The 13,467-nt window shown below is 42.4% G+C and overlaps 2 protein-coding genes across 2 annotated transcripts in view; one reads left to right on the forward strand and one right to left on the reverse strand.

The window, feature by feature from the left end:
* LOC126336529 (proline-rich protein 2-like) overlaps positions 1 to 52 on the reverse strand; it is a 59,337-nt gene extending 59,285 nt beyond the window's left edge. The window contains exon 1 of the mRNA XM_050000325.1: positions 5 to 52. Coding sequence (XP_049856282.1) covers positions 5 to 43 — 39 coding nt within the window. The 5' untranslated portion in view covers positions 44 to 52. The remainder of the gene's footprint in view (positions 1 to 4) is intronic.
* LOC126336538 (proline-rich protein 2-like) overlaps positions 1 to 13,467 on the forward strand; it is a 479,405-nt gene that overhangs the window by 12,250 nt on the left and 453,688 nt on the right. The gene's annotated exons all lie outside the window — the stretch shown is intronic.

The raw sequence follows: 13,467 nt of genomic DNA on the forward strand, positions 1-13,467 counted from the left end.
TCACCACAAGACACAGGAGGAGAGCTGCCACTGTCGCCCTCATGGTGATGGAAGTGCTGAGGTGAGCGCGGGCTGCAGAGCTTTTGTAAGGCTCGTCAACGCCTTATGTGGAGTACTCGCGATTGCGTGACTCTTCAACAAAGGAAGCGAACAGAGTCTGCAATCCGAGTGAGATTTTTTTTTGTATCAAAAGGCCACACGGCACAGCTGCGACGAACTGAACAGCATATTGTCGCTCATTTTTTCATCTTAGGTGTCTTAACTGCCTGAAAACCCTACTTTTGAAAAGGAGTATCCAACAGTGACGAGGTAGCTGCTACATTTGTATTATGAGGTGGCAATACGGAATATTTCGCGTATTAGGAGAGCAGTGGAAGATTCAGACATGGCAGTACTCCATATAATCATTTTGTTGTTCTTCACTTATCACTATTACCTACTTTTGGCAGTGGGAAGTGTTCAAACGTAGATTAGAACCCACAAAATCATAAATACATGCTTTCATACACCACATGTCTGTCCTGCTCTGTGTGCTACAATAGGGCGGAGTGTTGTTCATTGGAACACATTTAGATTTTCTCTTCAATACAAGTTTTTGGCCCTATTCTGAAATTTTAGTATTCACTTGATGTGTTTTGCTGTATGGTTTTTCATAATTTGAAAAGCTGTCCCAAGGTACAGCCATAACATAGTCATTATAACGTCATATATGTATAGATTGCCACTATGAGACTTCATAATTGTGAAAAGACTGAAATGAAAAATAGCGATAGAAACATATTAATACTCTGATGTATTGTGAATTTCGGTTTATTTCTTCTATGTAAAAATACGTTTTCTAATTAAAATCATAAAAAAATCATTTGGTCGGAGACTTTTATGCTAAAGCGGCCTAACGGAAGCGAACTCTATATCTTTTGCTGTTAAGGAAACTATACGGTATCTCATTTCTTCTCGCCATTCTGCGTCGTATTTTCTTGCCTGGTTGTTGCAGAGAAAGCCAACGTTTCTGTCCATCTTGCCTTTAGAAAAAATGTATGTGGAAGTGGAATTTAGTTATAATATAATTTAGTGATAATATCCTATTATAATAAGCACAAGTTTGTATGAATGTTTGTATCTTTCTTTTCAGAGACTGTAAATAAAGAATTGGTGACAAATTTTTCGAGGAGAGGACGTCCTAACACGTTGCGTCCTCTTTCGTTACTTATTCAGTGTTGCCAAGCAGAACAAAAACGAGATCGAGTTGTCGATGATTTCTTTTCATTCCTTACGTATATTTTTTACGTTGTAATAATGTTGGGTTTGTTCGGTGAATTACCTTCGAACGGTGACGCCTGCAGAGGCTATAGTGGCTCTTGATGTAACGTGCCTCACGATGTTAATAGATGTTAAACTCATAATTGTGTGAATATGTAATTTATATCCGTTGATATTGATGATGAATTGCATTTATCTGTATTTTTGCTCAGGTTTGCCGTCTTTGAACCTTTCTCTCGCCCGTCAAGGAATTCCATAACAAGAGTATTTGTCACACGGTGTGGCCGCAGTGTTTGAGGCATGTCACGGACTGAGCGGACCCTCCCGCCGGAGGTTCGACTCCTCCCTCGGGCATGGGGAGTGTGTGTTGTTCTTAGCATGAAGTTTAAGTAGGGACCAATGACCTAAGTAGTTTGGTCCCTTACGGATTCACACACATCTGAACAATCAGTGTTTTATTTTCCGTGACATAAATTCTACATGGAAACGTTTAATCACGTACCTGGGAACGAATATTCGGTTCAAATTTAAAAGTGTTGCAGTCGAGAAAATCTTGTCGGTATCTTATTTAATATCCTACGTGTTACATTATTACTATACTACACACCAATAATCAGTAAGATCAATTACATTGAGAAGAAGAATTGTCATAAATCACTAATATGTTGAAAACATTTAGAAATAGCAGCTATTGGTAAGTAATACAGTTCCCATTTTTAAGACAGGGAAAATTACTAAGGGGTTAGAGAAGCTCAGTGCATTACGCAATATATTCTGTTCGTGTTTTCAGGTACAAGACGGCTCACCATCCACGAAGTATGGCTCCACACGGCGTGTAACTAGGTTTCAAAATATGCATTCTACCCACCATAAGACAACGTAACTGAAAAGTAACAATATCCTCCGAATATCTTTAATATATTACGTAGTATTAAAATATGATGAAATCATAACTTTTGCTAATGCTGCACAGAACACGAAGTCACGTCTCAGAAGAACGCAGAAGATGCTGGGAACTGTTAGGGCGGTTCCTGGTGCGCATTCATTCGTATTATTTTTAAATCAAACGCTAGCTTAAAACAACGACCCGGAACCATCATGTGATATGATTTGATTTCTTTGTTGTAAATTTAATTACTCGCTTCTTGTCTTGCCGCACTAATGAAATACATTCCAAAAGCATTTCCTGAAACTCGAATGCCTACCGTTGTGGTGCAAAAAAATTGTTCAAATGCCTCTGAGCCTCTCAGCACTTGGGACTTAACTTCTCAGTTCATCAGTCCCCTAGAACTTAGAACTACTTAATCCTAACTAACCTAAGGACATCACACACATCCATGCCCGAGGCAGGATTCGAACCTGCGGCCTTAACGGTCACGAGGTTCCAGACCGTAGCGCCTAGAACCGCTCGGCCACCCCGGCCGGCATTGTGGTACAATGATATAGGCAATGCACGTGCAATTCTGAAGAGTGTGGTTCAAATTCCTGTGCAATGAAATAATTCTACGCTTCCTGTATTTTACCTAATTTGATTTTTGTTACCACGCATTACATGTTTCAGTGAGTCGTAGTATGCGTCAGAGAATCATACAATTTTTCCTGTCTGTAGTCTATTCTAGTGGAACCATACAGTCCCTGGTATAAAAACGTTTTAACCGTGATGTAACTGTTGCTGCAGTAGCACGTAGTACTGAGCCAACAACTCAAAGGCTATATTTCTTCTAATAATTTCCATTCACGTCTATTCTGCATGTAATAACAACTTTTCATCTGAATGCAGTTAGTTTTACTGCTAATTTGAAAGTTATCAAATTGTATTTTTTAGGAATTATATTTAAGCAATGTACACTGACCTGTCTTTCTCCTTCTCACGTATTGTTTTGTCCTTAGCAACGCTTCGGAGCAACTAGTGCATAAACTCTTAAATGATAAAATCAGTATGACTGGTAATAAGGGTCACACGGTACCACAATCAGTTCGGGATCATTGTTGTTACAGAACCAATTTTTACCATGTACGTTGTCTGTACATGTTCTACCCGTCCTTACACCGGATTCACCGCTTAGAGAAACATTTCAACTCAATGTGAATTTAGTAGCTAACTTCGGTAAACTTTGGTTATTATTATATTTTCATTCCTACCAACCGAAATTCGTATTGTTTTGCTCTACACATTCAAGTCATATTGCTGTGCGATATACGTATTACACATCTGCAATAACATTGGGTTATGAACTTCATCTGCATACATCAATATTGGTACATGTAAATCTCTTATACTTTGTAGCAGTATAGTGTCAAATTTCAAATTTTCTGTATTAGAGTTTCATTTCTCATAAAATTTATCAAAGTAACCTCTTAGTAGAGTATAATCCAAGTCTTTGATGAGTTGCATATATAAGAATGTGATGTTGTCCTCATGAGGTCGTTCCCTTATGGAGTGTAGTAAAAGCTATGCAGAAGCCGATGGTAGGTTGTAAATGAAATACATTTTTCGAAACAAGAGGGGATAAAGTTGGGCAGAAGACCTTTCAACTATGGTGAAAGCTAATCGTCATGGTTAAGATATTTCTCTGGGTTTTCATGTTGGTTAGCCATATCTACACGGAAAATTCACCACTTGCAGTTTAGTTATACAGGAGTCTGAAAATTAAGTGATAAAGAATTACGTGCAGACGTGATATACGGATACATGAAGCAGAGAGCAGAACATTCGTGGTTTGTACAGAGTGGGAGCTGCAATCCGTTTGGTTAAGAGGACTAAAGAGTGTCGTATGAATGAAATCGCTTCACAGGAAATTCACTGTAAGATCAGTGGCATTACTGATGGTGGAAAACCGACAATTTTTTTTTTATTTAGGCGGTTATCAGAGACGTTCAAGCTTCAGCATGTGTTTCTCTGACAAGATGTGGTTGCGAACGAATCGGAAATTTACAGCTAGTGTGCCTAGAATACTATCGTGAAGTACAGATGCGATGGAATGTGAACAATGATGCAACACAGACAAAGGACGAGTTTTATGCGGAGCAGTAATTGAGCGTGGATGCCTTTGGGGAAAATAATTTCTAGGCTCTCACGTAATATACCAACGTAAAGCCGGAGTGTTTTGACGCAATGCCAACAGTAGCGCCCAATGGCTTACTTGATTAGCACATTGGGCGAGCTGGCATCCACTACCTGACTACGGCTGGATTAAAACTTTAAAAATTTACAGTTTGCACATGAAACTTTTGCGGGCTGCAGCAATAGATTCAGCAGAACAGTCATCAAACTTATAAAAAGTGTTACACAAAGTTGTCTTCCGTGTAGTGTGCAGCTCATGGACACGCTACTTCAATGATGATGCCAAATAACTAAGGTTTGAATTTGTTTAGCAGAGTTACGCAAAACTCCAACACATGGGGATGCGATGAAATTCCCATTTTTACTAGGGACGGGGCTGGCTGAAGGTAAGTAGAGAAACTCGGGGCTAAACAGAATACTTAATGTTTAACAATTTATAAAAAATAAGACAACCAAGAAATCACTTCTTAATTATGTAGAAATTCGCCTTTTAGTATATTCTAACGTATCTCACTAGAAAATTACTTAAAAAGCTATTGTCTGATTTTTTAAAATGTTTTTCAAAGAAGTGCTTGCATATTAACCGCGGTACCGAATAGGATTGGGTAATTTTTGTGAAATTATTCCGTAAACGTTGAAATATTATGAATATTATCTTAAAACTAAGATATAAGGTTGTTTAACGAACAGTTTACACTGTGGAAAAGGAATCTTCAACAAAATCGTTGTTAAGAACAAGATAATATTTTAATGTAATTTTAAACATCCTCACTGCTTAGTAACCATCAAAATTACAGCTATTAGTCTTTCTAACAGTATTCCCAAATTGCAATTTTTTTCATTTTCAATGTCTATGCCGGCATACAAATAATGTGTCCAATTGAAACATTTCAGGCATGCGGCCTAGTCCTAGTTATAAAAGTAGCATAAGACCCCACAATAGACACCTAAAATTCCTGTCTCTCTGATTCACTCTGCTCCATCATCTTCTCTCTTTTATTCTTGTTAAAACATTCCATCTCCTCTCTTTTGTCCTTTTTAATTTTGGGTAGAGCTATATTTTTTAGCTTCAATTTTCTAAAACAGTTTTTTTGCAACTGACTTCTCTGTCCTGAAAAATATGACCTCTTTACACCTTCTTTCTTTTTTTGCCGTGCTCGCAACAGCATCCTGTAGTTCCCTCTTAACATCAAGAATCTGTTAATATTATATAACTACTGTACAGCGAACGGCATGTACTTTAAGATCACATGTTATGTAATGGTCTTCAGTTGACAGTTAACGTATTAACTTGCGTTGAAGTTCGCCAATGGTTATAATTACGCAACTGTCAACGTGAAAGACAGTCGATCACTCACAAGTCATACTCCAAACTAAGTTAAAATAGCTGCCACACCTTCTCGTCCATTGAGAGACGTAGTTACATGTCACTACAGTAGGTCCGCATTCTCCAGTGTAGAAAAGAGCTCAATCCCGTCATGGCCGTTAACCTATTCTGCCCCGAGCTGTCCTACAGGTAAACGTATAAGACTTTCGTAAGTCCCATGTAGTGTTATTGCTGCATAAATGTGTTATGAAACTTTTGTTGAAAGCAGGTATGTAATTTATTTACAATTTTTGACTGCAGTGACTCAGATTTTAATATTCATAATGACACGTGCAACATCGTGGTACCATTCACAGAACGTTGGAATGCGGCAACGAGAATCACTGTAGTGTCAGCATGCACGAGCTCAGAGCTGTTCTAGAAACCAGCTACAACAGTCACCATCATAGTGCAGGGCAGTGACAGGTTTCTGTTGAAATAATCTTTTGTAAATGTCAGATTTTGTACTACGAGAGAACAGTTTGTCAATCTGTGCATCAGATGATGTTTTCATAGCCAATAGCAGTTGTAAATTATCAAGCAATCACGTGACAAAGAAGTGTATCAAATTTATGCAAATCTTTTATTCATTAATGTAATAAAATGAACTAATCTTTCATGTGTTCTAGTTTGATAAACCTTTTCCCAGACAAATCAAAGAATCGACAGTTATGGCCGGACGAAAGCAGTTTCTCCTGGTCACAGTAAGTTCTCACCCTGTTTCGGAACTCTGCTAAGCCTAAAAAAAGTATAAGACAGGTTGATTCAAATGGCTCTGAGCATTATGCGACTTAACTTCTGAGGTCATTAGTCCCCTAGAACTTAGAACTACTTAAACCTAACTAACCTAAGTACATCACACACATCCATGCCAGAGGCAGGATTCTAACCTGCGACCGTAGCGGTAGCTCGGCTCCAGACTGTAGAGCCTAGAACCGCACGGCCACACCGGCCGGCGATAAGACAGGTCCTTCATTTTTCATTCGCTGGAGGAAATGCAGTATTAGCCGTACTGCATACCGACGCTAATCTCGTCTCACTCTCTGGACCTACCAGGCGCTGACGGAAGAATGTAGCGGCGATCGCTTTCCATAATACTTAAAATTAGCCCAAGGAGGTGGCTCAAAGAGGAGAGAAACGTTGTGGAGTGTGGTGTACTATGTAGACATTCGTTTATTTTATATCAGTAAACATATATTAAAATAGATTTGACGATGTTATTCGGCCTTTTAAGGATGTTGGTACCCTAGCAGAGACGATCACATAGAGTTGTGAGTTTTCAAACACTGGTATGAAACGAAAGTTCCCGCCACAGTGGTTGGACATGAGACAGTTCATTGAATTATACTGTTGCCAAGGGATGTCGTTACATCACAAAACAAGACGTAGGGTAGTATTACAATCTGGAATGCAACTGATTTCTGGGCTTTTCTCAGCTATCAAGAAGTTACGGAAAGCAAGACCGTCAGAGAAAACGAGCCCAAGAGTAGACGGCGGATAATGGAACGCGATGTGGGTGTCTCCTTTCTTCGACCCTATGGTTCTTCCTCCCCTGGGGATGGGTTAGCGGATTTATGTAGCCTCCCTGTTCCTTTGTCACGTTCACATTTTTTTCTGTTTTATATTTCTGAATAGTTTAACTGTCATAAATCTGTTACTAATGGTATGGGAACTTGCAGTAATAAGGAGAAATAGATGATATTATTTCGGGACAGTGCTCTTTCCAGGGCGTCTCCTGGCAGTGAATCTGCGCAGTATTTTTCTCTTGAGTTCCGTCCTTTCTCCCAAACCTTCAGATAAAGGCTCCAGGACGCTAAACTCTTGTATTGGATTTTTGTTTCCTTGGCCTGTGCTACCATATTGGATGTTGGAAATCGGTCACTAAATGCCTGAAAGTCTCCACTACGTCCACCAGAATCGTTCTTTTCGCTAGGACACCAGTTTAAAATTACAATAGTTCTCACATTTTAAATTCTCCAGTTGTAAAATGAACATATTAAAGTTAGATAAATACACTCCTGGAAATGGAAAAAAGAACACATTGACACCGGTGTGTCAGACCCACCATACTTGCTCCGGACACTGCGAGAGGGCTGTACAAGCAATGATCACACGCACGGCACAGCGGACACACCAGGAACCGCGGTGTTGGCCGTCGAATGGCGCTAACTGCGCAGCATTTGTGCACCGCCGACGTCAGTGTCATCCAGTTTGCCGTGGCATACGGAGCTCCATCGCAGTCTTTAACACTGGTAGCATGCCGCGACAGCGTGGACGTGAACCGTATGTGCAGCTGACGGACATTGAGCGAGGGCGTATAGTGGGCATGCGGGAGGTCGGGTGGACGTACGGCCGAATTGCTCAACACGTGGGGCGTGAGGTCTCCACAGTACATCGATGTTGTCGCCTGTGGTCGGCGGAAGGTGCACGTGTCCGTCGACCTGGGACCGGACCGCAGCGACGCACGGATGCACGCCAGGACCGTAGGATCCTACGCAGTGCCGTATGGGACCGCACCGCCACTTCCCAGCAAATTAGGGACACTGTTGCTCCTGGTGTATCGGCGAGGTCCATTCGCAACCGTCTCCGTGAAGCTGGGCTACGGTCCCGCACACCGTTAGGCCGTCTTCCGCTCACGCCCCAACATCGTGCAGCCCGCCTCCAGTGGTGTCGCGACAGGCGTGAATGGAGGGACGAATGGAGACGTGTCGTCTTCAGCGATGAGAGTCGCTTCTGCCTTGGTGCCAATGATGGTCGTATGCGTGTTTGGCGCCGTGCAGGTGAGCGCCACAATCAGGACTACATACGACCGAGGCACACAGGGCCAACACCCGGCATCATGGTGTGGGGAGCGATCTCCTACACTGGCCGTACACCTCTGGTGATCGTCGAGGGGACACTGAATAGTGCACGGTACATCCAAACCGTCATCGAACCCATCGTTCTACTATTCCTAGACCGGCAAAGGAACTTGCTGTTCCAACAGGTATCCCGTGCCACCCAACGTGCTCTAGAAGGTGTAAGTCAACTACCCTTGCCAGCAAGATCTCCGGATCTGTCCCCCATTGAGCATGTTTGGGAGTGGATGAAGCGTCGTCTCCCGCGGTCTGCACGTCCAGCACGAACGCTGGTCCAACTGAGGCGCCAGGTGGAAATGGCATGGCAAGCCGTTCCACAGGACTACATCCAGCTTCTCTACGATCGTCTCCATGGGAGAATAGCAGCCTGCATTCCTGCGAAAGGTGGATATACACTGTACTAGTGCCGACATTGTGCATGCTCTGTTGCCTGTGTCTATGTGCCTGTAGTTCTGTCAGTGTGATCATGTAATGTATCTGACCCCAGGAATGTGTTAATAAAGTTTCCCCTTCCTGGGACAATGAATTCACGGTGTTCTTATTTCAATTTCCAAGAGTGTAAATAACTGTTAAGTTACACTGTCTCAGAAATGTCAGCTTCTCATATTAGTGAATAAATCTATTAAAAAACTTATCTTATATGCAGAAATGTAATTTTTTGTGATTTCATGGTAGTTAAACTGTAACTGTTTTGAAAATTTTGCGTAGGCTCTTTCTAGAGCAACAGTAACTTATTTTAAAGATCTTCTTTAATTGTGATGATCTAAGTCATTTTTGTCTCTTTATGCTGTGCTTTTGGTCATACCTGTTGTAGGCAAGAGTACCTCGTTGCATGTCGTTTTTCTTCCCAGATTACACTGGCGCCAGAAATTAAAGCAAAAAAACCGGTATTTCCGCGTCCTGTGTCTAATTCATAATATAATCGAACGAACTGTCAACTGGTGTCCGTACAATACTGTTCTGCAAGGAAGACTGCATTTCGGTCAATCGACAACTACACCAACGAAGATGTCAGGGACCTATCAAACGGGGTAGTGCTTGCCAGGTAGCCCCACATCCACAACCGCTGTGTACGCATGCACAGACGGTGTAGTAACGGCACAGAGAAGACGCCTACCATACTCACTACTGTGGATGGCCATAGCAAGAATGAAGCTGGCCAGTCGCAAACTGATGTGGCCCGATGGCTTATCGTGAATCGTTATGTTGTTTCGCGGATGTGGCGAACGTTTATAGAGACTGAAACTGTATCCCAAAGATCAGGGCAGGGGCAACCACATGTGACATGTGAAAGAGGGGACCGTTATTTGGCTGTAAGTGCGTGACAGTATCGCCTTAATACTGCACGGCAAGTAGCATCTCACCTCTCCGCATCCACTGAACGTCTTATATGGAGGCAAACGGCATACAGAAGACTTCCGCAGAGTGGCCTTTATCGTCGCACGTATGCTGTTTGTGTACCTCTGACATGCCTTCACGAAAGGGAGTGTCTAGAGTAGACTCGCCAACATGCTACCTGGACCGTCGAACAATGGGATATTGTTGTTTCCACAGATGAGTCCCGATGTGGTATGAAGAGTAATTCTCGACGGATTCGCATCTGGAGGGAACATTGAACACGATTTTGGGATCCAGATATTGTGGAGAGTGGCCACATAGGGGAGGATTCCTAATGGTGTGGGCAAGGATTATGTTGACAACACGAACACCTCTTCGCGAAAGTATACGGGTGAATCAGCAAGGTGTAAGTGCTGTCATGGATCGTGACGAGATCTTGGAACCTCATGCGCGGTTGTTGCAAGGTGTGCGGGCCCAGACTTCATACTGATGGACGATAATGCTCGTCATCTTAGAGTACGGTTGATTGATGTTTTCTTGGAAACGGAAGATGCAGCACGCATGACGTGATCTGCTTGCTCTCCCGTTTTAAACCCGATGGAACACGTCCGGGCGTCCGGGATGCACGAGACGGACTGCATCCCGTCAGCATCCATCAAGCACTCTCCAACGGTTGTGAGCAGTTTTGCAGGGAGGATGGGCGTTATTGCCTCGACATCAGTCAGATGACATCGTTCACAGCATTCCCCGTCGTTGTCAGACCTGTATTGATGCCAGAAATGATCACACCCCATACTGAGCACGTTAATCAGATGGCGGACTGTGTGTGCAAATCCCTTAAGTTGGAAAAAACGAAGAACATTTTTGTCTATCGTCATGCATGTCATAGTTGTCTCCGTTCAGTATTACACTACTGGCCATTAAAATTGCTACATCAAGAAGAAAAGCAGATGATAAGCGGGTAGTCATTGGACAAATATATTATACTACAACTGAGATGTGATTTCATGCAATTTGGCTGCATACATCCTGAGAAATCAGTACCCAGAACAACCACCTCTGACCGTAAAAACGGCCTTGATACGCCTGGGCATTGAGTCAAACAGAGCTTTGATGGCGTGTATAGGTACAGCTGCCCATGCAGCTTCAACACGATACCACAGTTCATCAAGAGTAGTGACTGGCGTATTGTGACGAGCCAGTTGCTCGGCCACCATTGACCAGACCTTTTCAGCTGGTGAGAGATCTGGAGAATGTGCAGGCCAGGGCAGAAGTCGAACAGTTTCTATATCCAGAAAGGTCAGTGCAGGACCTGAAACATGCAGTCGTGCATTATCCTGCCGAAATGTAGGATTTCGTAGGGATCGAATGAAGGGTAGAGCCACGGGTCGTAACATATCTGAAATGTAACGTCCACTGTTAAAAGTGCCGTGAATGCGAGCAAGAGGTGAGCGAGACGTGTAACCAATGGCACCCCATACCATTACGCCGGGTGATACGCCAGTATGGCTATGACGAATACACGCTTCCAATGTACGTTCACCGCGATGTCGCCAAACACGGATGAGACCATCATGATGCTGTAAACAGAACCTGGATTCATCCGAAAAAATGACGTTTTGCCATTCGTGCACCCAGGTTCGTCGTTGAGTACACCATCGCAGGCGCTCCTGTCTGTGATGCAGCGTCAAGGGTAACCGCAGCCATGGTCTCCGAGCTGATAGTCCATGTTGCTGCAAACGTCGTCGAACTGTCCGTGCAGATGATTGTTGTCTTGCAAACGTCCCCATCTGTTGACTCAGGGATCAAGACGCGGCTGCACGATCCGTTACAGCCATGCGGATAATATGCCTGTCATCACGACCGAAAGTGATACGGCGCCGTTGGGATCCAGCACGGCGTTCCGTATTATCCTCCTGAACCCACCGATTCCATAGTCTGCTAACAAACGTTGGATCTTGACCAACGCGAGCAGCAATGTTGTGATACGATAAACCGCAATCGCGACAGGCTACAATCCGACCTTTTTTTAAAGTCGGAAACGTGATGGTACGCTTTTCTCCTCCTTAACCGAGACATCACAACAACGTTTCACCAGGCAACGCCGGTCAACTGCTGTTTGTGTATGAGAAATCGGTTGGAAACTTTCCTCATGTCAGCATGTTATAGGTGTCGCCAGCGGCGCCAAACTTGTGCGAATGCTCTGGAAAGATAATCATTTACATATCACAGCATCTTCTTCCTGTCGGTAAATTTCACGTCTATAGCACGTCATCTTCGTGGTGTGGCAATTTTAATTGCCAGTAGTGTATTTACATTGTTTCTACTTTACTATCGACTGTTTATACTGTTTTGTGGCAAAATAAATGCATTCGTGAAAAATTTCTGTTTGTTGCTTTTATTTTGCACAGCAGTGTACTACCTTCCGTCGCTTCTTGGTAGAACAAGATAATAATAGATGAAAAACACTATGTAGCTTATGTTCTACAGGATTATTTACTCTGTTGCCTCATATGTATAGCTGAACACAGTACCAGTACTTTCTTGGCCGTCTGAAGGCTGTAACTGCTCTAATTGGTTCCCTGTATCCAAGCTATCTGTTTGCTCATAGGATTTCTTGTCCCACTGAACGTAAGCTGACGTGAAACCGTTTATGAAAAGACTTGCCATATCCATTGTGAAAATACGTTCCTACTGTAACAGCACCTCATTCCGAGCAACGGTAGTAAACAGTAGTGACACAACATCAAAACTGATTATAATATCTCTTGGCTCCAGCCAGACAGATTTTAATTTTTCGATCAAATGAGGAGGACCTTCAACAAATTGGCTATAGGAGAGAGTTTGAGTGTTGACGATCAATAGTGCTAATAATAGGACATGACAGAAACCAGTATTTGTCGATTTTGGGAAAATAATAGAGACTTTGTAAACTGTACTGTGTTCGGGAAAACGAAGCAGCTTTTAACGTGGCATGAAGAGAAGTTTCGTATTATCTTCAAATTCATTTCTAATGCCACTTTTCTGAAAAGATGTAAGGGAAAAATAAGTCGTTACTTCCGGCGAAATTTTGGCGGGAACCTATACCCCAGGATATTTGCAACAGTGAAAGATTGATACTGAAACTTGCCAAAGGATTTTATTTCTATGTCTCAATTATTATCTGAGAAACAGGAAAACAATTCATGGCACATAGTATACCATCTATTAGCTCCTAACTCTATATAAAGCGGAGGATTGCACTTTTTCACCTCAATTAACTCTTGGGCCATCAAAGATATTGATGACCTATTTACACATCGGTGGATACTTGACAGGATTCTCTGTATTGAAATTTTTCATTTTTCTCGGACCATTAAGACAGTGAAAAAAAATCCTTTGGCCAGTTTCAATCCCAATAATTCATTAGTGACCTTAAGATTGCACTTGAGCCAGGATTCCATCGAAATTTCAAAAGATGTAGATTTCTTATTCCATTCTTATCTTCATAGAATCATTGTAAGTGATGACTTTTGAGTAATACGTAACTTCCCTTGTTATCATTCTTATTAAGGTCCAACATAGTGTAGAAGCGAAGACCA

Source organism: Schistocerca gregaria, chromosome 2 (genome assembly GCF_023897955.1).
Source record: "Schistocerca gregaria isolate iqSchGreg1 chromosome 2, iqSchGreg1.2, whole genome shotgun sequence".
Classification (NCBI taxonomy): domain Eukaryota; kingdom Metazoa; phylum Arthropoda; class Insecta; order Orthoptera; family Acrididae; genus Schistocerca; species Schistocerca gregaria.